General features: G+C 43.6%; 1 protein-coding gene across 8 annotated transcripts in view; it reads right to left on the minus strand.

Moving 5' to 3' along the window:
- Qtrt2 (queuine tRNA-ribosyltransferase accessory subunit 2) overlaps nt 1–21,517 on the minus strand; it is a 55,826-nt gene that overhangs the window by 26,422 nt on the left and 7,887 nt on the right. For 4 of the 8 annotated variants that reach the window (XM_052740754.1, XM_052740749.1, XM_052740748.1 and 1 more), the window contains 8 exons: nt 20,841–21,061; nt 19,622–19,677; nt 15,502–15,578; nt 13,116–13,328; nt 8,612–8,811; nt 5,815–5,966; nt 4,174–4,291; nt 752–2,440 (listed from right to left, as the gene is read on the minus strand). In XM_052740754.1, coding sequence (XP_052596714.1) covers nt 2,209–2,440; nt 4,174–4,291; nt 5,815–5,966; nt 8,612–8,811; nt 13,116–13,328; nt 15,502–15,578; nt 19,622–19,677; nt 20,841–21,040 — 1,248 coding nt within the window. In that variant the 5' untranslated portion in view covers nt 21,041–21,061 and the 3' untranslated portion in view covers nt 752–2,208. Of the gene's footprint in view, nt 1–751; nt 2,441–4,173; nt 4,292–5,814; nt 5,967–8,611; nt 8,812–13,115; nt 13,329–15,501; nt 15,579–19,621; nt 19,678–20,815; nt 21,062–21,517 lie in introns of those variants that run through there. The other 4 variants (XR_008218828.1, XR_008218827.1, XM_052740753.1 and 1 more) reach the window with 3 other exon arrangements.

Consider the following 21,517-nt stretch of genomic DNA (forward strand, 5'->3'; position numbering starts at 1 on the left):
TGGTTTGTTTGAACGTTTTATTAAATAGCTTTAATTATATATAGCATTGGCTTAAAAATGTTTTCTCTTGACTTTGCAGACATGCTTCCAGGGTCAATGAGCTACACAAGCATTTGCTAAATTGTCTGGCAAAATGCTCCAAAGGGGGCCACTAGGTGACTCGTGGGGTAAAGGCGGTTGCCCCCAAGTCTGACAACCTGAGCTTGATCCCTAGAATGTACGTGGTGGAAGGAGAGAACACTCCTGTAGCTGTCCTCTGCCACATGAGTCACGGCATATTTGTAAAGACACACACACACACACACACACACACACACACACACACACACACACACGTGAAAAACTGATCCAGAGACTGCGCTGAACTGTTACTGTACACTAGCATGGCCTTACAGTCACTAATTATATAATGCAGAGAGGCAGGTAATGTATATTGTTGAGTAACATTCCTTTAAATCCAACATGAAAATTTCTTTAGATAATAACAAATGATAAAATCTGGAGCAAGTTTTTTTTCCCGTGAGAAACCTTTAGCACAGTCCCTGTACCATGGAAAACTTACTACCACTTACAAAAAGTCAACACACAGTGGAGGTTTTTTTTTTTAATTAAAAATGTTTATTGGCTATTGCCCTTAATACATTTAGAACATAAAAGAATTTTTTTCAAATGTGCTAATAAGGAAAAGACCCAGGGACCTGAACAATGTTTAACAGAATTTTCAGTTTTAGACATAAGTAAAACTCATAAATTCATCCGGATTCTTGACTATTTACTAGTACTCCTTCAATAATGGCCTTGGTATTGACCAAGAGTACAAGCATATAAACAAGTACAAAACACATTCAATACAGATCACTGAGAACAGGAACTCTGTCTCCGTAAGCATCCTTTGCATTCATGAGGAGTCATCATACCACTAAATGGGAAAACAAAGTTGGGTTTCCAACACATGAAAACACAATAACTACATAATTACTACATACAATGTCCAGTAATGCCCACTATAAATTGAAGCCAATAAAATATAAGAAATGCATTTCTTGTATCTACAAAAAAATGAATATTTTAAATTGTATTATTTTTACAAAAACTACATGTATATACATATATGTTTTTGTGTATTCTTTAGAAAAATTGATAAATATAGAAAAGCACACATTAAAAAACAAAAAACAAAAAACAAAACTTTGTCATGCCACCAACAAAAATATAGATTCACAGAAAACCCAGGAAGGACAACCAGCCTCAGGGCCTGCAGATGCCAATCACCAAAAGTCAGGCCAATAGTGATTAATATTTAAAGGTGATGAGTATGGCTGAGATGCTAAACATTTTGCTTCAAACAGAAATCATCTGGTCCCATCCGCCATGCCTGTCCCCATTTACTCTGAGAAACAGGCATGGAAAAGTCAGGATTTGCCTGAGCTTACAGCTGAGTGGAATGCAAACCGATCCTCTACAGCCAGGCCAGGATTCTGTCCACATAACATAAACACAGAGCAAAGGAATCTCCCCCACGTTACAGAGCTAGTCATTATGCAGTTAGGCAGTTTATGAGCCTGGGGCAGGTCATGCTGGATCTGCGCAACCAGACAAAAGCAGCCAGGCAAAGTTTGGTTCCTAATGGTAAGTATGCTGGCTTTTGGAAGACAAGTCGTCACAAATAGACCAAGTAGCCAACTGAAGTCAACTGATTATAAAAGAGCCCCATATTCCAAGGTGAGCTGAGCATGGGTAAGTCAAGGGAGCCCTTCTGAATGACTGCACTGTCACGGGAGCACTGAAATCCAAAGTATGCCCCAAGGCCCTGAGAGCATGAGGAGAAACAACCAAAAAACCCTTGGTGGAATCAGTGAATTCCTTCTCCAGGCAACGGCTGTGCCTCAGATGACAAGCTACTCACACAGTCTTCTCCACTCAGCCATCAGAAGCTCGTCACCCTTTCAAAAGTCTCTCTCCCATCTAACGCGTTGTCTTCTCTAAATGAATCTCTATCTCCTAGTGGAATAAGCCTAGAAAGAAGTTTAAATCACAGTTCAAATCACTCTGATCAATGTTGTCCACTGAACTCTCCAGAAGACCTTCCTCTACACTCCCATGGACTGTTTGAGGCTGATGTCTTCATTCCCACCACGAAGGTTGAAAGCTCAGATCTCTGCTTCTTCACTGTTTCCAGAGACAAGGTAGGTGTGCATTTTCCAGTTCTCAAGACATTTGTCTGCGGATGAGTTCTTTCAACTGTGGCAGTGTGTCACTTTTGAGTGCTTCCCGGATGGAGCAGAAAAATTTGAAGTAGTGTTCAAAGTTGTGCATCATAAGCAGGACGCCGGCCAGGAGCTCGTTGGTCACCAGCAGATGGTGGATATATGCACGAGTGTGATTCTTACAGCAGTAACAGGAGCACCCGCTCACAAGCGGGCTAAAGTCTTCCTGGTACCTGAGCGAGGAAGATGGAGAGTCCAGGAAATGAAGACTAAGAAACTGACAACCAAGGCCAGGGTGGCTAGAGATACCCAGAGAAACCAGGTCTCGAAGAAACAGACAAAGGAAATCCACAACACAGGCTACTGCCTCCACCGGAGAGGCGACCAATGGTAAGAACTGCCCTGCTGGGTACCTGCTCGAGGTGTGCTCTGACAGACACAACCTTACAAGTCTGAGGCCTGAGACATTTGGTCAGTCATCCATCACGAGCATTACCGGAGCTGGTGCGAAGCACATGGTGTTAGGACTGCTCTTCTGGCAAATGCTGCTCCTCCTCCACTCACAAGCACTGGTGTTGCGGCCACCGCCCAACCTCCATAACTTACTGAAGCTTGCAGAGCTCCCCACGCCCGCTGTTTTAGCCAATCTCTGCACATCTCTTGGAAATGACCATTTTGACTATCTTTTTTCAGATGCAGACTACTGCTGCATATTTAGAAGGAAGGCTCGGGTGAGATCCCTTGTCCAGGGGCTTGAGTCTGGGCTCTACTACTCAACTGGGCATGTTGTTCAGCATCCAGCTGTGCACGTGTGTCTCATTCATTAACCAAAGACACTAACAGCCCACCTCCCTGGAACTGTGAGGTTATTAAAGGAGCTAGTGCAGCAAAAAGGATTTAACCCTGATTACTTGTGTTACCTTTTATCACCTACGAAGGGACATGACTTTTTCAAGGTCACATAATCAAACGCAGTATTAGGATTTGTCCCCAAAATGTCAACCTTGGCACTGAAAATGAGCATACTACAATTTCCAATTAGATCTAGAATGCAAGGCTATTTTACTAGTAAGCATTTCTATTACTTCTATTATTTCTAATATTTGTTTAAAAGGAAACAATAGTCTTGGCTACTTTAAAGAAAATATTAAAAGATGTAGATCACTTAAGACCCACAATCAAGAAATTACAATAGAATACTAATAGGAAGTAGGATTTGCATTCTTTTATAAGTTCTCAGGTCTATACCGTTATTAGACAACCATGAATAAGTCAGAACCCCTGAAACAACTCCTTATATAAACCAAATTCACCAGTGCTACACTCACAGAGAAACCACAATCTGAGGCTGGTGACTACCACTTTTGGTCAAATGCAAAGTTACGAGACAACTCAATTCTTTCTTCTTTTTGCTTTTGACACAAGATTTCCTATGTAGCTCCAGCTGGCCCGGAACTTGCTATATAGATCAAGGCTGGTCTCAAACTTACAGAGGTCCCACTGCCTCTGCCTGAGTGAACCCACCATGCCTCTCTCAGTTCACTCTTGGTTGATGGCCGATTTAGAATCTGTGTATACTCAAGGGGACTCAGACTCTCTTCAACGTATATGCTCCACTGTGTCTGACTTTGCAATCCTTATTTTTTGCTCTGTTACTAAAAGTCATCAGAAAAAAAAAAAAAGAAAAAAGAAAAAAAAAAATCAAGCAATGGATTCGGCCTCTTTCTGACAGCTTTTCTAAAGCAATAGCTATCTAGCTTTAGTGTTCTGACAAGACAAAGTACCCAAAGTCATCTGCAGAGGAAAAAAAAGGTTTTCTGGAACCATATTTGAGAAGGCCTAAGTAATGTCCAACCATAAATATTTTACGAAGTCATAAACTGAAAAGGGAACAGTTACATAAACTTAAGACAGACTGAAATTAAAAAGTCAGAAATCAAAACCTAAACTTCAAAAAATTTCTTACTTTTTCTCCTTCAGATTAATTTCCAATGATCTCATTTCTTGGTTGCACCTAGTTGCTTCGCTTTTCTTCATTTGATCCGAGCATTTTATTTCTTCTTGGATTCCATTTTGTTGCAATACTGAAGGGAAACCAATAAAAAGTCTTGAACGATCAGATAAGGAGTGCACACTGGAAAAATTTTATTCTAGTTATAATTTCGCAACCTTTGACCCTGTAACTCCATTCTTAGAATTAGCCCAAGGAAATCACCTACGAAAAAACAAATAGCGGTACATTCCCAGATGGCCACAGACTATTATCTACACCATCAGGACAACTGAAGACAGCTAACCAAGTCCAAGCTAATCATGGACCCAAGTACATGATATATAATCTGTCATAAAGGAATGACTTTAAAAAAACTGACTTATCATGATGGACGTGTAAATAAACTGGGCTTTGTAATAGCACATATTCCAAGTGGGTTAATGTAGAACGTGGCTTTAATTTATGTCCTCTGTTTGGAGACTCTGGCCCTCCAAGAAACCCACAGTACCCTTGAGCTCCTTGCTTGATGGAGAAACATTCCCTTGAACTGCAAGAGAAAGACCAGCTACTCTACAGAAATCCAGCTCCTTTCAACACAGGAAGTGGAGAAGAGGTATTCAGGAAGCGAATGATAGCAGCCTGTGTGGGTCCAAGAGAGCCAGATGGTTCTAGAAGGGTCATTTCAGCACAGCGACACAAGCACTAAGTACAAAATGCTATGGAATCGTTCACACGAATTGTGTGCTGACAGGGAACACAAGAGAGCTCTGGCATTTTGGAAAACCCTTGTCATTTGGGGAAGAGCTGACAACTGCCTTTAAAATCTTCACTAGGTAAAATTCCACAGACTTTATAGTACACACAGACACAAATACGATTAAAGAGTCAAAAAGAAAGTGAGAGAAAGAAAAGGAAGCCCTTCTCTGCAAGCTGGGGTGTGAGTGTGTATGTGAGTGTGTGAGTGTGTGTGTGGGTGTGGGTGTGTGCACCATGAAGACATGCTTCAAGGGAGTAGGCCATGGTCTGGGGCCCGGGTCCTCTTCCACTACCAGGTGTGTCAGAATCTGAAATAACTAAACAATAAAAGAAAATGGCAGCACTTCAAAGTAATATTAGCAGAACAAAGTAGCTTTCACATCTCAGTGTGTAAAAAACAGCCCAGAGAAGCAAAAGGCGACACAAGGATCCGGTGACGCTGAGATTTCCTGTGAGTTAATTGCATGGGGCTTGCAAAAGGGAGACAAGAAATCTTTTGTGGATAAAAAACAAATTAACTTTTACTAAGCTGTTCAAAGGTTTCCTTTCCTTAGATTTTCATCACGATTTACTCTGAATTTTCTCTTTTTCGGGCTGTGAACAAAGGAGGTCTTGTTTTTGTTCACCATAAAAAAAAGAAAAAAAAATCACATCCTAATATTGATGATCTACACGTACAATATTAAGTGCCTTGACCTAGGTGCCAACATCCCAGGGAACACAAAGAAGAAATCAAGATGGACCTTTATGAAAGACTGGTGCCACATGTACATATTTGTGCCTTGTGACTTGGGCCAAAAAGTCCCAGGAAATAGGAGAAACTGAAAGCCAAGAGTGAGGGGAACGTTAAAGACCCACATGTCTCTTCAGGATTCAGCTGGCAATCAAAGGTGAAAGTCAGGGCACAGCCCCGCTCGGTCACTTGATAGGGGAAAAAACTCTCAAATAAGTCCACTCCTCTTTCAACACACTCGAGCACTTCATCTGGCCGGCTGACCCCGCAGATGAGCCTGGAAAGACAGTCATGAGAACAGCAGCAACGTGAGCCAATGGCCAGAAAGAAATCAGAGAAAGCTTCCAAGTCAACGGGGCATTAAAAACAACCATACAAAAACGGCCACCAAGCAAGCTCAGGGCAGCAAGTATGTGAGGCAGGGCTTGGAGCTCTGAAGGACAGGGACATGTCCTTGACACCCAGCTCAACTGGCCATTTAATCACTGTGTTGCTTTGGCCAGTTCCTTTTCATCCCTGGCCTTGCTGTCTCACTTCAAGAGCAATTATAAAGATCTCCACAGAATCATCCTGGGGACTGAGGAAGTAGTTGAAAAGCAAACAGTATCATTTGAACATTTCCCATTCCCATCTTTCTGATCCACCTTCCTGGTCACAGACTCAACTTTCCACCCTGTCTAAACACTGCACAGATGTTTTTAAAAGCTACAATTTGCCTTATTTCTCCATTGTTGATGGTATTTTACAGATTCATTTAATAGTTCCTCTTGCTCTCAGAATTTCAGCTCTGACTCCAGGATCTACGGCTCTAGCTGGCTTTCTTCATATTTTCTTTGCTAATGAAAAGTCTGCCTGGGAAATGAAATGGTATCTTCCAAGGGAAGGGCTAAGGCAGTCTGGGAGCATTAATAATTTTCAAGCAGGTTTTGACAGGAGGCAAGACTCAGAGATGTACATGATTAGGACTGGCTAGCCACAACTATTTCTTTTTTTAATGTTTGTTTTTCTACCCATATCCCTTTTCATGAATTAGAGGAGAAAAGCTTTCATACTTTCTGATTCTTAAAAGAGTTTTCAAATGGGTTTATGTCATATTAAACAAGTAGAATCCTTATATGTATGCCAGCTTTCCTGACTACAGCCTCCTTCAAGTCCTGTGAGGTTTCAGAACTCCGCTCCAACTGAAGCTGGCATTTCTACACACTTAGAGAAAAACAACCCCAGCTTTCAAATTCAGAAAGAGACATCTGTGAACACTTAGCACAAAAAAGTCCAGAAAATGACTAGAAAAGCTCATGCTGAGCTGTTCATCTGCAGCACAGCGAAGGGGGTGACGTTAAAAATTGGTGTGTGCGTGCATGCATGCATGTGTGCGTGTGTGTCTGTGCGCATGCGTGTGTGTGTGTGTGTGTGTGTGTGTGTGTGTGTGTGTGTGTGTGTGTGTGTCTGTGAGTCCATGCGTGCGCACGCGCAGGATGACTGTGAACCCCTGTTCTGGGGGATCTTCACACCCATGTACACAGGTGTGATTCACTTAGCTGTCTCTAAGATGCATGTGTGTAACTGTACCTGGCTTTCAAAAAGTACTAAGATTATACACGTTCTGTCCAATAGCCCTTGAGAACAAAATCGCATCTCAGGGCCAAATTTCCCAATATATAACAGGTTAAAAGGCAAGAATATTCACATTATGGATAAAAGACTTAAAAAAAAAACTTTTAAAACTGACATATAAATTTTTCACAAACAAGATATTGGGGGATTTGTGGACACCATGAAATGGGCCAATGTAGCCAAATAACAAATGCATCATCCCATACAATTACCATTTTTCTGGTGACAACACTTAATTCTCATTCTGTTGTTTTCAATAAATATTATCATCATGAACTACAGTCATCGGGCTGCACAATGAACCCACTGACCTTACTCCTCTAATTTAAACGGAAGTACACATCCTTTGACAACATCTTACCCGCCCTCCTTGTTCCTCCTCCCCAACCTTTGATAAGCACCATTCTAGCTGGGCTTCAAGGACAGGGACATTTTCAGGTTCCTCAAGAGTGAGATCACACACAGGAGCCCTCTTACCATGTCTGATTTATTTCATCCAATGGAATGACATTTAGGGTCACCTGCGGTTTTTGGTTTTGGCGTCTGTATTTTTAATAAAGCAAGAAAATGCAGTATAGAGCTCAGTTGGTAAAGTGCTTGCCTAGCACGCACAAAGCTCTGGGCTCTATCCCCAGCACTGTATAAACCACGAGCAATGGTACACGCCTATAATCCCAGAGGATCCATAGCAAATTTGAGGCCAGCCTGCAATACACAAGACTCCCCAGAAGTAAAAATAAATACACTAAGAAAAGAAAACTTAGGTACTAGTATGACCTCAATTGCTCTGAAATCCAGAACAGAAAGATCATCTCGCCTCTGTTACCACTGCAGTACTCTGAGAAATATGTAAACAACAGAACCAACCCTACTAGTTACAGCAATTCAAAAAACAAACAAAACAATGCCACTCATTGCTTGCCACAAAAGCAGAAACTTCTTGAAGGTCCTTATTAACAGAGCATATCCTCATGCCGCTAGGCACTGCAGATTTCAACATGCCTTGACTTTACACTCATCTCCAGGTACCACATTACAATGAATAAAAAGGAGTGTTTGTATTTGGCTCAAGAATCAGAGGACACAGGGTAACATTTGTCCTCAGTTATGAGAATCAAATAAACTAATGTCATGCCAATTCTCCCCCTCTGCATTCTGAAAGCAGGATAGCAGCCTTGATGGAAACTGCCCAGCTGGCTGAGCATCAGACAGGACACGGGGAGCACACCCTGTGTAGACTGCATCACACGGGCACAGCAGCCCCGCCCCCTAGCAGGAACCTGGCCTGCATCCTAATCCAGCACTGGCCTTGGTTTGTCCTCGGGCAGCTCTTTGGTGACTGACGACAGCAAGTGCAGCCTGGTTTCTGGGACCGTGGGGTTCCCTTGAAAGCCGTCCAGAAGGAAGCCCCCCACGGGCCGCTTGGCTGTCTCTCGTGCCGACCTCAACCTCTCTTCCATCACATCTCCACCTTCAATCACTCCAATGACCACACTTTTCTGAAGGACCTGAGAGAAGAAAGAATTGAACGCTCTCAACCATTACAAGAACCGGAGACTTTGTTTGCATGAATTTTCATGAAGTCCAACAGACAGAAAGAGCTCATTGAAGGTACTATAGATGAAATGTTTAAGGGTAGTGGTGCACCCCAAGAACCTTTAGGGCTCTCAAGAACACATTGTAAAAACATGTTTTATGTTTGCCCTGAAACTAAATGTGCTCTGAGCAAGTACAAAAGAAAAGTCTGAGTTTTGATTTGAAGGACTCTCCAGGTCTGCTTTGAGTAACCTCCAAATCTCTCAGCTACATGTAACTTTAGGAACAGAGGCAGTCTGTTCCTAAGACAACTGGACTATCTATTTAAAAAAAAATAAAGATCCCTGCTCCCATCTTCAAAGAACCAAATTTGATAAAACTAACATCTAAATATAAAAATACACATATACAAGTATTAGAAACTTTGTTGAATTTTTATTGTCGGTGTAGGAGAAGGGCCTTGCTAGGCAAGCTAAAGGCTCATGGGAAATGGCTGACCTGCATAAACAGGAAGACCTCAGACCTTCTCAAGTGCAACAACCATAACAAAGGCAAAGAACTTATTCTTTGGAAGAATAAATATCTTATACAACAGAAAGAGCTCTAGAAAGTTCTTGAAGGAAATGACCGTCCCTACCCCCAAACTAGAGAGAATTTATAGAAACAAAACTCTATAAATGCAGGTGCTCTGCACACACAAGGCTACTGAAGTCACTAGAAATGAAATGCAGGTGGGAAACAATGAGATCCTCACCTCAGCAGTGAAACACTTAACAGAGACAGGACAGTGGGTCCAAAGTGTGGAGAAAGAGCATTTCTACATGCAGATAATTAGAGCAAACGTTAGCTCAGCTCTTAGGAGGGGGTGGTGGTTTCAATGAGATCCCCCCATAAGTCTCAGGCATTTGAATACTTGGTTCACACTTGGTGGCTGTTGGGGAAGGATTAGGCATTGTGGCCTTGTTGGAGGAGGTATGTCACTGGGAGTGGGTTTAAAGTTACAAAAGCCCACACGGTCCCCAGTGTGTTCTAATGCCTCCTGTTTGCACATCAAGATGTGAGCTCTCAGCTTCTCCTGCCACCTCGTCATCACGGACTCTAACCCTCTGAAACTGCAAGCCCAATTAGATGGTTTCTCTCATGAGGTCCCTTAGTTATGATGTTCTGTCACAGCGAAAGTGACTAAGACAGGGACAAGTAGACAGTGTTTATCAAAATGCCAATCCTTTTATCTCTGAGTCATAAAATTCAATCTCTCTTATAAATGTATTGATGCATGTGTATCAAGGTATATTTTCAAAGACGTACAGGAGAATAAAAACTAAACTAGAGATTAAAACAGTACAGCTTCCTAAGCTGCTTTAAAAAGAATGCAGGAGAAATACTAACACATGCATTGATGGGGAGCATTTTAGGACAGTTAGTAGAAAACATGCAAACTGCTTTACATATGATCGCATTCATGTACTGCAGATATGCCTACCTATGTACTAAATATACGCAAGTGCCTCTGAAGATGGGCCTTGCAGGAGACACACAAGTCATAAGTTGCTCTAAGAGGAAAGGAGGGCAGGGAAGGAATCTGGAGTGCTGTGGGAGGGATGTGCTCCTTCAACGGAAGGGACAACCAGACTATTCGTCTTGTTTAGTGTAGAGTACTTCAGGGGTAATTATGGTTGAGGAGAGGGCACAGGCAGCTTCCCCAGTCTTGGTGAAGGATAGCAGGACCTGGACTAAGGCAGTGGCTGTGATGAAGGGGAGTGGTGACATCTGACAACAGGACAGTAGTAGGATTCTGGAATGGCTGCTGCTTACTGTTTTAGGAGTCCAAGGAGATGGTGGCAAGTGCAAAGACAGGAAGTAGTTCTACAACAGTGAAGGGTGTGACGATTATTCTGTCCAGTGTATTCTAAATCACTGGGACATACACATGACAACTGTTCATTTAACCACGAAACATGTAAAGCAAGTTATAGATAGGTGTGATACAAATCAAAGTGCCCAGACTATTTCAGTAGATACCGGGCAGGATACCACCACTTCCCCTTCCTGCTTCCACAGCAGATCTGGCTAAGAGACAACTCTCTTCCTGCAGCATTGGCACAATTCTAACCACCTGGATGAAACCACTTACTATCCCCAACCTAGGGATTACCTGAGGAAAAAAAATGACCAAACATGGCAGAGCTTCAGTACCGGATGGTATTAAGAATACAATCCAAGCCAGGCGGTGGTGGGACACACATTTAATCCCAGCACTCAGGAGGCAGAGGCAGGTTGATCTCTGAGTTCAAGAACAGCCTGGTGTACACAGCAAGTTCCAGGACAGCCAAGGATACATAGAGAAATCGTGTCCTGAAAAACAAAAAAATAAGCAAATAAACAACAAAAAAAGAGTAAGATCCAGGAACCAAGAAGAGGAAGGAACCACAGAAAAAGGAAAAGTTGTATGCATGCGTAGAGCGGGCAGCTGTATAGACCTGCCCCTCCACATCACCATCACAGCTTTGTGTAGGAAACTCCTGTTCATGGGTTGAAGAAGTTTGGTTGTGTACTCTACTGTTTAAAATGGAACACTTAGGAAAGGAGGCACTATTAGTAGTATCAGGACAGAAGCACTCGGGATACAGAAGGGGGCCCCAACACTTAAAAACACGCACAATAACTGATGATAGGGCTGACTGAAGAACTCAGACGAGGGACTCAAGACTCACTCGGACTTTCTAGTCATCTTTCCCACATTCCTTTAACCGATGTTACAAATATGACAAACTTGGTTAGTAAGCCAATACCAACCACCCAGATCCAGAGCAAAATCACTATGCTGGTCTCCTCTGCAAACCTAGTTCTACTCAGGTCAGCAGCGAAGTTTCCTAATTAAGCTTACTAACCAAAATATAGTTTAAATTTGGCCCCACCAATCACCATTACCATTTGTTTTTCAGACAAGCTCTCTCTAGATAGCCCAGGCTGGCCCTGAATTCACGATCCTGCCTCAGTATCCCATGTGCTGAGTGCTGGCGTTACAGGAGTGAGCCACCAGATCTGACTGCTCACTCCCCTTTGCTTCCTTCGTCCTCTGTTCTCTGTGCTGTATCCTTTACCACTCCCTAACCTGCTCTCATGCTGAGATTTACTGACACAGCCTCATGTTCAGCTCACCCTAACACTTCACTGTTGGCTTACTCTATGTCAGACATCCCGCTGTATGATAACGATAGAAAACTGGCATGTAAAAACCGAGCTTAATAAAAGCAACAGCATAAAGAAATCGGTGCGGTACAGTATGGCCAGGGCTCCAGCACAGCACACACACACAAACGATGACTGGAACTTCCTGGAAGTGTCAGCGACAGTTTCATAAACTGATGAGTGAATGAAATAAGCCTGATGGAAGCAAGAGAGGGAATATGCCTGGAGATAAATAAGAAAAGAAAAATCCAGGGGGAAATATCCGGGTATAGGTAGCCCAGAATGAAACAAATAAATGCTTCAAGGAACTGCAAAATCATTTAGAAAGACCAGACTCCAGTCATAGGATAAAGTCCATGATGAGCAGGGGCGTGCCAGGCGGCGGTAGACTGTGAGAGCTAAGGTGAAGAACCACTGAACTGTGCAGGAAACAGGCAGTGGGCTCACATCCCTGCTTTACAGTGACCTCCTAGAAAGCAGAGCTGAAGACCGGTTACAAATGAGAAGGAGGCAGCTAAGAGAGCCAGAGATGACCACCGACATGAGAAACAGTGCAACAGGAAGTGTGAGAAAGAAGAGTCAAGGCATGTTTAAAGGGATCAAGGAGGAGTGTGCAATTGGATAGTAAATGTGCATGATCAGGAAGTCTTAAAACGTTTAAATTCCTGGGCTGAGGAACTTGGTGAATCCATAGCTGAAGTTAAGTATTGAGAGAGACTAGGCTTGAGAAAATGAGACCAGGAGTCCAACTGCCTGAGTGTGAACATTCTAACGCACAACTTAGCTCCAGTCCAGTATGTACGTGGTTATGACTCTCAGTTAGTGAAAGGAAACTGACAGTGTATACATCTTCAAAATGGTTCACCAAATAACGAAAACTAAATGAGGTTTGGGGACAACACACAGAGCACAGTGAAGAGTTTATGATGGAATCCTGGAGAAGGAACTTCCTGGGTTCAGCAAAGGAAAGCAGGACAGGTAGAGATAAAGAGGAGCAGGGATGTGGGCGGAGGGACAGCTGAGGCACATCTGGAAGCAGAAGGGAGGTGAGCGTTTCCACAGAGGGGCTAGTGGGCAGCCTCACCTCAGACTCTTCCTGTAGTCGCAAACAGCTGTCCAGGAACTGAAGTGACCGATCCACAGACTTCCTGGCCCTTTTTATGGAAGTTGCTTCTGCACACGATGCCTCCCCATCTGAGAGGCACTGGAACCAGTCTGGTTGCAGGGCCTCCTGAATTGCCATGAACTTGGAAACAGTCATTTCCACGCGACCTCCAAAACCCCACACGGACACAGACTGCCGTGGAGCAAGAGATGAGGAATTAACAAGAGTAACATAAAGATAAAAAGGAAATAATTCATCTGGATGTGGCGATTCCTAACTGGAGAGTGTGTCAATTCCGTACCCTAGACGTGGTGATTCCTAACTGGAGAGATGTGTCAATTCTCTACCCTAGACGTGGTGATTCCTAACTGGAGAGATTTGTCAATTCTCTACCCTAGACGTGGTGATTCCTAACTGGAGAGATGTGTCAATTCTCTACCCTAGACGTGGTGATTCCTAACTGGAGAGATGTGTCAATTCCATACCCTAGACATGGTGATTCCTAACTGGAGAGATTTGTCAATTCTCTACCCTAGATGTGGTGATTCCTAATTGGAGAGATGTGTCAATTCCATACCCTAGACATGGTGATTCCTAACTGGAGAGATTTGTCAATTCTCTACCCTAGATGTGGTGATTCCTAACTGGAGAGATTTGTCAATTCTCTACCCTAGACGTGGCGATTCCTAACTGGAAAGATGTATCAACTCTGTACCCTAGACGTGGTGATTCCTAACTGGAGAGACGTGTCAATTCTGGACCCTAGACGTGGTGAGGAAGAGATTCACCACACTCCAAATATTCTAGGAACATGTGGCCTTGAGAATATCCTTCAATGGTCAACCAGTCCAACTTCTGGACTATTCCGAGACTTCTTTACCATGTCTCTCTGGTGCAACCCTCCCTGTCTCCACTCCTGTCTCCTCCACCACACCTCAAGCCCATGGAACTAGACTCTGAGACCTTTTTACCTCCCACGACAGTATATTTGAACATAAATACCTTCCTCTCACTTCCTAGTCTGGCTAAATACTATGCATCCTTGAGGAAACTGATTTAAATATTACCTGATCTAATCACCTCAGATCCTGGACACAATTCATTGCTCTCTCCTCTAAGTTTCTGCAGCAATTTGTATTTATATAAATACTATTTTTTAAGTTCAAATTAAAAATCAAAAGTGTAAGTCAGAAGCACAATTGAAAACAGTATTCATGCTGGGTGGTGGTGGTGGCCCACGCCTTCAATCCCAGCACTCGGGAGGCAGAGGCAGGGGGATCTCTGTGAGTTCAAGGCCAGTCTAGTCTACAGTGAGTCCCAGGACAGCCAGGGATGCAGAGAAACCCGGTCTCAAGAATAAAAAAAAAAAAAAAAAAAAAAAAAAAATCCCTGTCTTGTGGGGAAAACCACCACAGTACTCATAAGGGAAATTAACAGACAGTGTAGAGGAAGTGAGTGCGCTTGTAGAGCAGTGGTGCCCACTGAGCCCTGACTGATGCTGTCCTAAGGGTGGTGCTAACAGAGCCTGGCTTAGGTGAAACTTTTCAGGGAGCTACCGATACCATTCTTCACTCGCTACAAGCTCTGGCTAGAGATCCAGCCTTCCGACTTCTGATCTACCAGCAGTGGCACTGACCGAGAGATCCAGCCTTCTGACTTCTGATCTACCAGCAGCAGCACTGACCGAGAGATCCAGCCTTCCGACTTCTGATCTACCAGCAGCGGCACTGACCGAGAGATTCAGCCTTCCGACTTCTGATCTACCAGCAGCAGCACTGACTGAGGTTCCACCTCATACAGGTCCACCTGTGTAACTAACACATCACCAACTCTCCTACTCTTCCCGGAGTGTTAAAACCACACACAGAAAGCCACATCCAAAGACTACATCTACTCTCCTCTCAGCAATTTCCCATTTGGCAGGCACTTGACCTTCCTCCACTCTCTAAGTGGTTCTCAATCTTCCTAATGCTTCGACCCGTTAATACAGTTCCTTATGTTGTGGTGACCCCAACCATGAAATTATTTTTGTTGCTACTACCTAAGTGTAATTTTGCTACTGCTATAAATCATAATGTAAACATCTGGTATGTGACCCCTATGAAAGGGTTGCTTGAGCTCCCAAAAGGGTCGAGACCCACAGGTTGAGAACTGCTGCTCCAAGTTTTTCCAACAACATAAAAATGCTGAGGATCTGTTCCTGAATGTAACTCATCTTCAAGCAGACCTCCTCAATCTTATGAATCGTCACAGTCTGTTAAATCATCATCACAGAGGGCATGAAGGAATCGTGTTAGCAGCTAAGGGATACCAGTGGGCTTCCGGGGACAGGGCTGCAGTCTGGAGGGTCCTTCTGAGAACACACCTTATTTGTCACATAACCAGCAGGGCCGGGGCTGACTGGATCGTGCAGGGAGCAGTAGAAGAGGGATTCTGGCATGCCTGTGTAGACACAAAAAGAACCGTTCAAAGGGCTATGGGAAAAGCTTCCCAGCATGTCAGCATGTGTGTATAGATAAAGTAACTCTAACCTCAGCCCACAGAGGGAACCTGATCTTGGATTTCTAGAGGGCCTGTGAAAAGGGAGAAAAGGACTGGGGACCTTCCAGCCTAAAGGAATTCAATGTAAAACTTCCCATTGTGCTGAGAAGGAGTTCAACTGAGAAAATGCCTCCATGACACTGGCCTACAGACAAGTCTGTTGGGCACTTTCTTGACTAATGATTGATGTTGGAAGACCCAGCTTACTGTAGCAGTGCCATCCCTGGGCTGGTGGCCCTGGGTTCTATACTAAAGCAGGCCGAGCAAGTCACACAGGGCAAGCAGTGTTCCTCTGGGGCCTCTGCTTCAGTTTTTGTCAGACCATGTAAGTCTTTAAATACACCCTTCCCACCCCAAGTTGCTTTTGGTCACAGTGTCTTTATCAGAGCAGCAGAAACCCTAACTAAGACAGAAACTGGTATCTGGTTCAGGGGACACTGCTGTGACAGACCTGCCCATGTTGTTTTGGGCAGTATTGTGGAAAGACAGACTTTGGAACTTGGGGCTGGAAAGCCATTGAGTGCTCAGAGCTTACAGAGCTGTTGTGGGGACTGGAAGATAATGTTGAGAAAGAAAGACAGTGGGGACCTGGCTTGTGAAGTTTCAGAGTCCCTCAAAGACTCTATCAGGGTCATCTTAGGATATTCTGAATTGAGAATCTGTTGTTCTGGTCAGCTAGAGCTGAGGAGTGAGCTGTGATTAATAAGACACCTGAACCACTAATGTGAAACCTTTGCTTTCCTCGGATAATCTATACTGGTTAGCAGGAACTGAAAAACCAGCAATGATTCAAGAGATCAGCATCAATGTGGTAAAACCATCAATGAGGTAAAAACCAGCAATGATTAAGAAATCAGTATCAATAAGGCGTCAGCACACAGAAGCAGTGGTCTAGAGAGGGCCAAGGCAGCATCTCATGCTGGCAGCTGAACTTTGGAAGAATCTCCCACGATACTGGTTTTGAAGGCATAAAGAGGTCATGGAGAGCAGCTGAGGCTTGGCACTATGAGAGCCCAGAGAGTCCACTGGTGATGGTGCAGCCTCAATTGCGTGGAAACCCCAGGACTTCAGGAGTTAGGGAGAGAAGCTGAGGACTGGTACCATGTGACAGGGTTGGAGTCCCTGAAGGGAGGCCAGGCCATTGGCTAAGGTGCAGCTTGTGGAGAGCCCAGCATATTGGAGATGCCAGACCAGAAGACACCTGTCAAGGACAGCAGCAACTATGGGATGGAGCTGGCCTGGCCTATTAAATAAGCTGTGTGTGCTAGGTTGCAGAGCTGGAGAAGGGCCACTGCCAGGGTCCTTTGGAACACAGATAATCGTGAGTGAACCTCAGATGTGAAGCACTGAACTTTTCTTTCTTTCTTTCTTTCTTTTTTTTTTTTTTTTTTGTTTTTTGAGACAAGGTTTCTGTGTAACAGCCCTGGCTGTCCTGGAACTCACTCTGTAGACCAAGCCAGCCTTGAGATCTGCCTGCCTCTGCCTCATGAGTGCTGGGATTAAAGATGTGTGCCACCATGCCCGGCTAGCACTAAACTTTTTATACTTTTGAATTCTGGTCTTGCTTTGATTTGATTATGACTGTGTCCTGGTTCTTCCCCATTAGAGTAAGGAAGTATGTAATTTCTTATATAAATATATTATTATTTTATATACAATATATAAAAAGAAATAAATTGCATACTGAATGGGGCCCACAGTTCAGAAACTTTGGACTTTCAAGAAGACATTGAGTTTTTAAAAAGAACTTGGATTTTTTTTTTTTTTTAAGATTTATTTATTTATTATGTATACAGTGTTCTGCCTGCATGTGTCCCTGCAGGTCGGAAGAGGATACCAGATCTCATTACAAGTGGTTGTGAGCCACCATGTGGTTACTGGGAATTGAACTCAGGACCTCTGGAAGAGCAGTCGGTGCTCTTAACCACTGAGCCATCTCTCCAGCCCAGAACTTGGATTTTTAAAGTGTTTAAAATATTTTTAAACTGTGGGACTTTAAAGTTAAGTTTAATGATACATTTCAGTGACACACTGAAGAGTCCAAATTTGATTTAAAGACTTTTAATATCTGAGTTTTTTGTTTTGTTTTGTTTGTTTGGTTAGTTTTTGGTTTTCTTTTTTTTCTTTTTCCGGTTTTTCGAGACAGGGTTTCTTTGTGTAGCTTTGCGCCTTTCCTGGAACTCACTTGGTAGCCCAGGCTGGCCTCGAACTCACAGAGATCAACCTGGCTCTACCTCCTGAGTGCTGGGATTAAAGGCGTGTGCCACCACCACCTGGCTGGTTTTTGGTTTTCTTGAAACAGGGTTTACTCAGACTAGTCTGAAATTCACTCTGTAGCCCAGGCTAGCCTTGAACTCTGATGCTCCTGCCTCTTCCTCACCATTGCTAGGATTTCTGGCCTGCGCTATCACTTTTGGCTCAGAACTCATCATCAAGTACGCTAACTCAACCAGGTGGTGGTGGTGCAGGCTTTTAACCCCAGCGCTTGGGAGGCAGAGGCAGCTTAACAATAATCATGGGCCCCTAGGACAGGATACAGGGAAGCTGTAGGATACTGTGAAGAGATCTAAATTGAATCTCACTTTCAGTATGTTTCATGGACCCAAGATGAGAGTTCTGAGGATCTTTAAGTCAGAAAGGAAATAATTTGGTCTAAAAAATCTTTTTAAATGATTAATAAGCTAAGGGCTGGAGAGATGGCTCAATAGTTAAGAGCACTGGCTGCTCTTGCAGAAGACCTGGGTTCAATTCCCAGCACCCACATCTCACAGCCACCTCTAACTCAGGTTCCAGGGTATCTAACACCCTCTTCTGATTTCTGTGGTTACCAGGCATACACATGGTGCACATACACACACACACACACACACACACACACACACACACACACACACACAGACAAAACATTCAGATACATAAAGTAAATATTTAAAAAATGATTAGTCAACCATATATACTTAAATTTCATATGGTACCCCACATTTCCCATAGGATTTCACTTAAAAAAAAAAAGATGAAAACAAATTTAAAAAGTTAAAAGCCCCTGCAGTGTTCTACATTTTTACCACTGAAATTTGCTAAATTTCCGTTATTACAATTATCTCTGGCAAGTGCACGCTAGTCATGGGCACTAAATGAAAGGCCTGGAGCCTTCAAAGCTGGTAAATACAATTGTTCTCAGTTGATGGGCACTGAGATTACATAATCCCCTCTTCTGAACCAGCGAGGCATCAGGCAACTTCCCTCTAAAGCGGAAGGATGGATGACCAAGGATACAGGAGTCATTTACCTATGAGGCCTAGATGTTGGGGGAGTTGAGGAGAAAGTGGTCCACAGAGGACCTGGTTCTGTAGCCACTACCTTTAAGGCTTTCCCACAACTAACGGGGCACAAACATCTGCACACAGAGTCCTACCTCTGGAACAAAAGGTAGTACTAACCTGTCAGACACATCTGCATCCTCTTCTTCATGAATGAGGCTCATGCCTGGGGAGACAGCTCGGGAGTGTATAGACGCTGTGGTCTCGGCTCTAGTCTCGGCTCACAACTTGGGGTGCTGCCTACCCCATACCTGCTTACCACGACCACTGCTTCCACCCTGACCTGGCTAACACCTGTTCTCCCCTAGTCCAACCAAGATGCCCCCTCATCTTCTTCCTCAAGAATTCTTCTTTATTCTGATCCCTTTCACATGTACCCAGAGTAGATATACGCCCCGTGTGGTCTGTAATGATATATGTATATAAATTTGACTCTACAAAGCAGCAAGAATCATGTGTGTTTTCCAGAACCTTCAATCCCCAATGCTTCATTCTTAGATGCCTCAAAGATGATTATTAAAAAGAAATAAATGTATGAGCAAATCACAGTGAATCAGCAGGACTTCCAAACTCCAAATGAACACATCACAAATCACACATAGATGGAATTGAAATCATCGTTACCTATAAAGCTCCCAACTCCTTTCTTATACTCTGCCAAGACTTCATGATGTTCTGCCCTGTAAGAAACACAGAACAATGCATGCCATAGCAATGGATCATTTTTTAGCTACTCTGCAACACCGAAGCCCTCTTCTCACCCGCTAAGCCACACGCTAGTGAATGCCATCCTCAACACCAAAGCCCATGGCTTTTCAAGAGGTGCAATGGGCAGGGCTGGGCTCATTAGTTAAAGGGGAGGTAGACAATTTGCCAGTGCGGCATGAGAAGAAACACTGACAAAACCACAGCTGCTTCAGAACACCTGGATTTTCTGCCTTTTCTTGCCCCTTTAAAATCACTGTTAACACAATAGCTCAGTTACTTGATCATTCAATAGCTTCAATGGAACAGTTAGTTTGTACTTAACAAAATGATTTGACTCCATTGATCTCATTTCAGTAAAGCTGTACCAGCAACTGTGGGTGCAGAGGGCACAGGAACCTTTGAACTCCGTTTGTTCTTATACGCAGGGAGGAAGAGAAAGGGCCTGAAAGTTTGAAGGAAATGCAAAGCATTGCCAACAGACAGGTCTGGCTGGTGGTTCCAGGTTGGACCAAATGTTGTATAATATCTAATACTTTTCTGCGGTGATGTATCGTGTCCCCCAATATACTGTGTCCCCCAATAAACTTTATCTGAGGATCAGAGGAAAAAGCCAGCCACTACAAGTAAACATAGAAGTCAGGCAATGGTAGCACATGCCTTTAATCCTATCACTTGGGAGGCAGGGATCTGTCTGGATCTCTGTGAGTTCAAGGCCACACTAGGGAACAGAGCCAAGTGTGGTGACACACACCTTTAATCCCAGCACTAACTAGAGGTCTGGAGGTCTGTACCGACAGACAGGAAGTGACAGAGCTGGGCAGGAAGAGGAAGTGACGTAGCTGGACTGAGAAAGCAAATGAAGGAGCAGAACAGAAAGGCATATAGGCGTGGGTATACAGGAAGTAAGTCTCTCTCTTACTGCAGAGTTGGTAAGGAGAGGTTAGCTGTGGTTTTTCCTTTCTGGCTCCGTAGTTTTTTATTAATAAGACCGTTTAGCAATTTGTCTACACTTTTCTTCTGATTTCATTTTTAAAATCTATAAATTATGCATATGAGAAAAGAAAGAAAGAAAAGAAACCTTCCTCTCTGTTACATCCAAGGGCTGGATACCTGAATGGTTAGGTTCAGCACTCACAAGGTTGACAGTGTGAGCTGGGCCATGGCTGGGACCCCATGGATATTATGCAGTGTGTGATGCGTCAGGTGTGGGGCAGAACCAGTCCTGGTGTAGAGAAGACAGCCCGGAATGTCCACCGTGCAGTCGCCTGCCTTGCCCAGGTTCTGTATTGTTCCTAGACGACAGCCATTAACGACTTTGATGAGACTCAGCTTCATCACTAGGGATTCTTCCAGGTTCTGAGAAGAAAACGGCATTACATTTAGAAGACGATCCATGACATCTAAAGGCTAAGTACTCTGCAAAGAAAGCAATGTGAACAAAAACGAAGAACAGCTGCATGTCTATTATCTCCAGTTCACACCTTTCTCGGGGATCAGAGACCAAGGTTCTTTCTCCAAGGTCCCATAACAACATGATAACACCAATCACTTTGAAATGTGGAGTGTGTGTGTGTGTGTGTGTGTGTGTGTGTGTGTGTGTGTGTGTGTTTCACATACTTCTGTGGAAGCTGATAAAAACAGAGCAAATGAAAGGACTGAAACAGAAAGGTTAATTGTAAAAAAATTGCACATGAGGTCACTCAGCCTTGAAAACCTGCAGGGAAAGGTCATACCACTCACGGCACAGGTTACTAATTTGAACCACATTTCTTTCTCCAACTTGAGATGATAGTAAGTAATACTGGCTTTTTC

The sequence above is a fragment of the Peromyscus californicus genome, unplaced genomic scaffold (assembly GCF_007827085.1).
Source record: "Peromyscus californicus insignis strain IS unplaced genomic scaffold, ASM782708v3 Scaffold_16__1_contigs__length_79575227, whole genome shotgun sequence".
In the NCBI taxonomy this organism is placed as follows: Eukaryota; Metazoa; Chordata; class Mammalia; order Rodentia; family Cricetidae; genus Peromyscus; species Peromyscus californicus.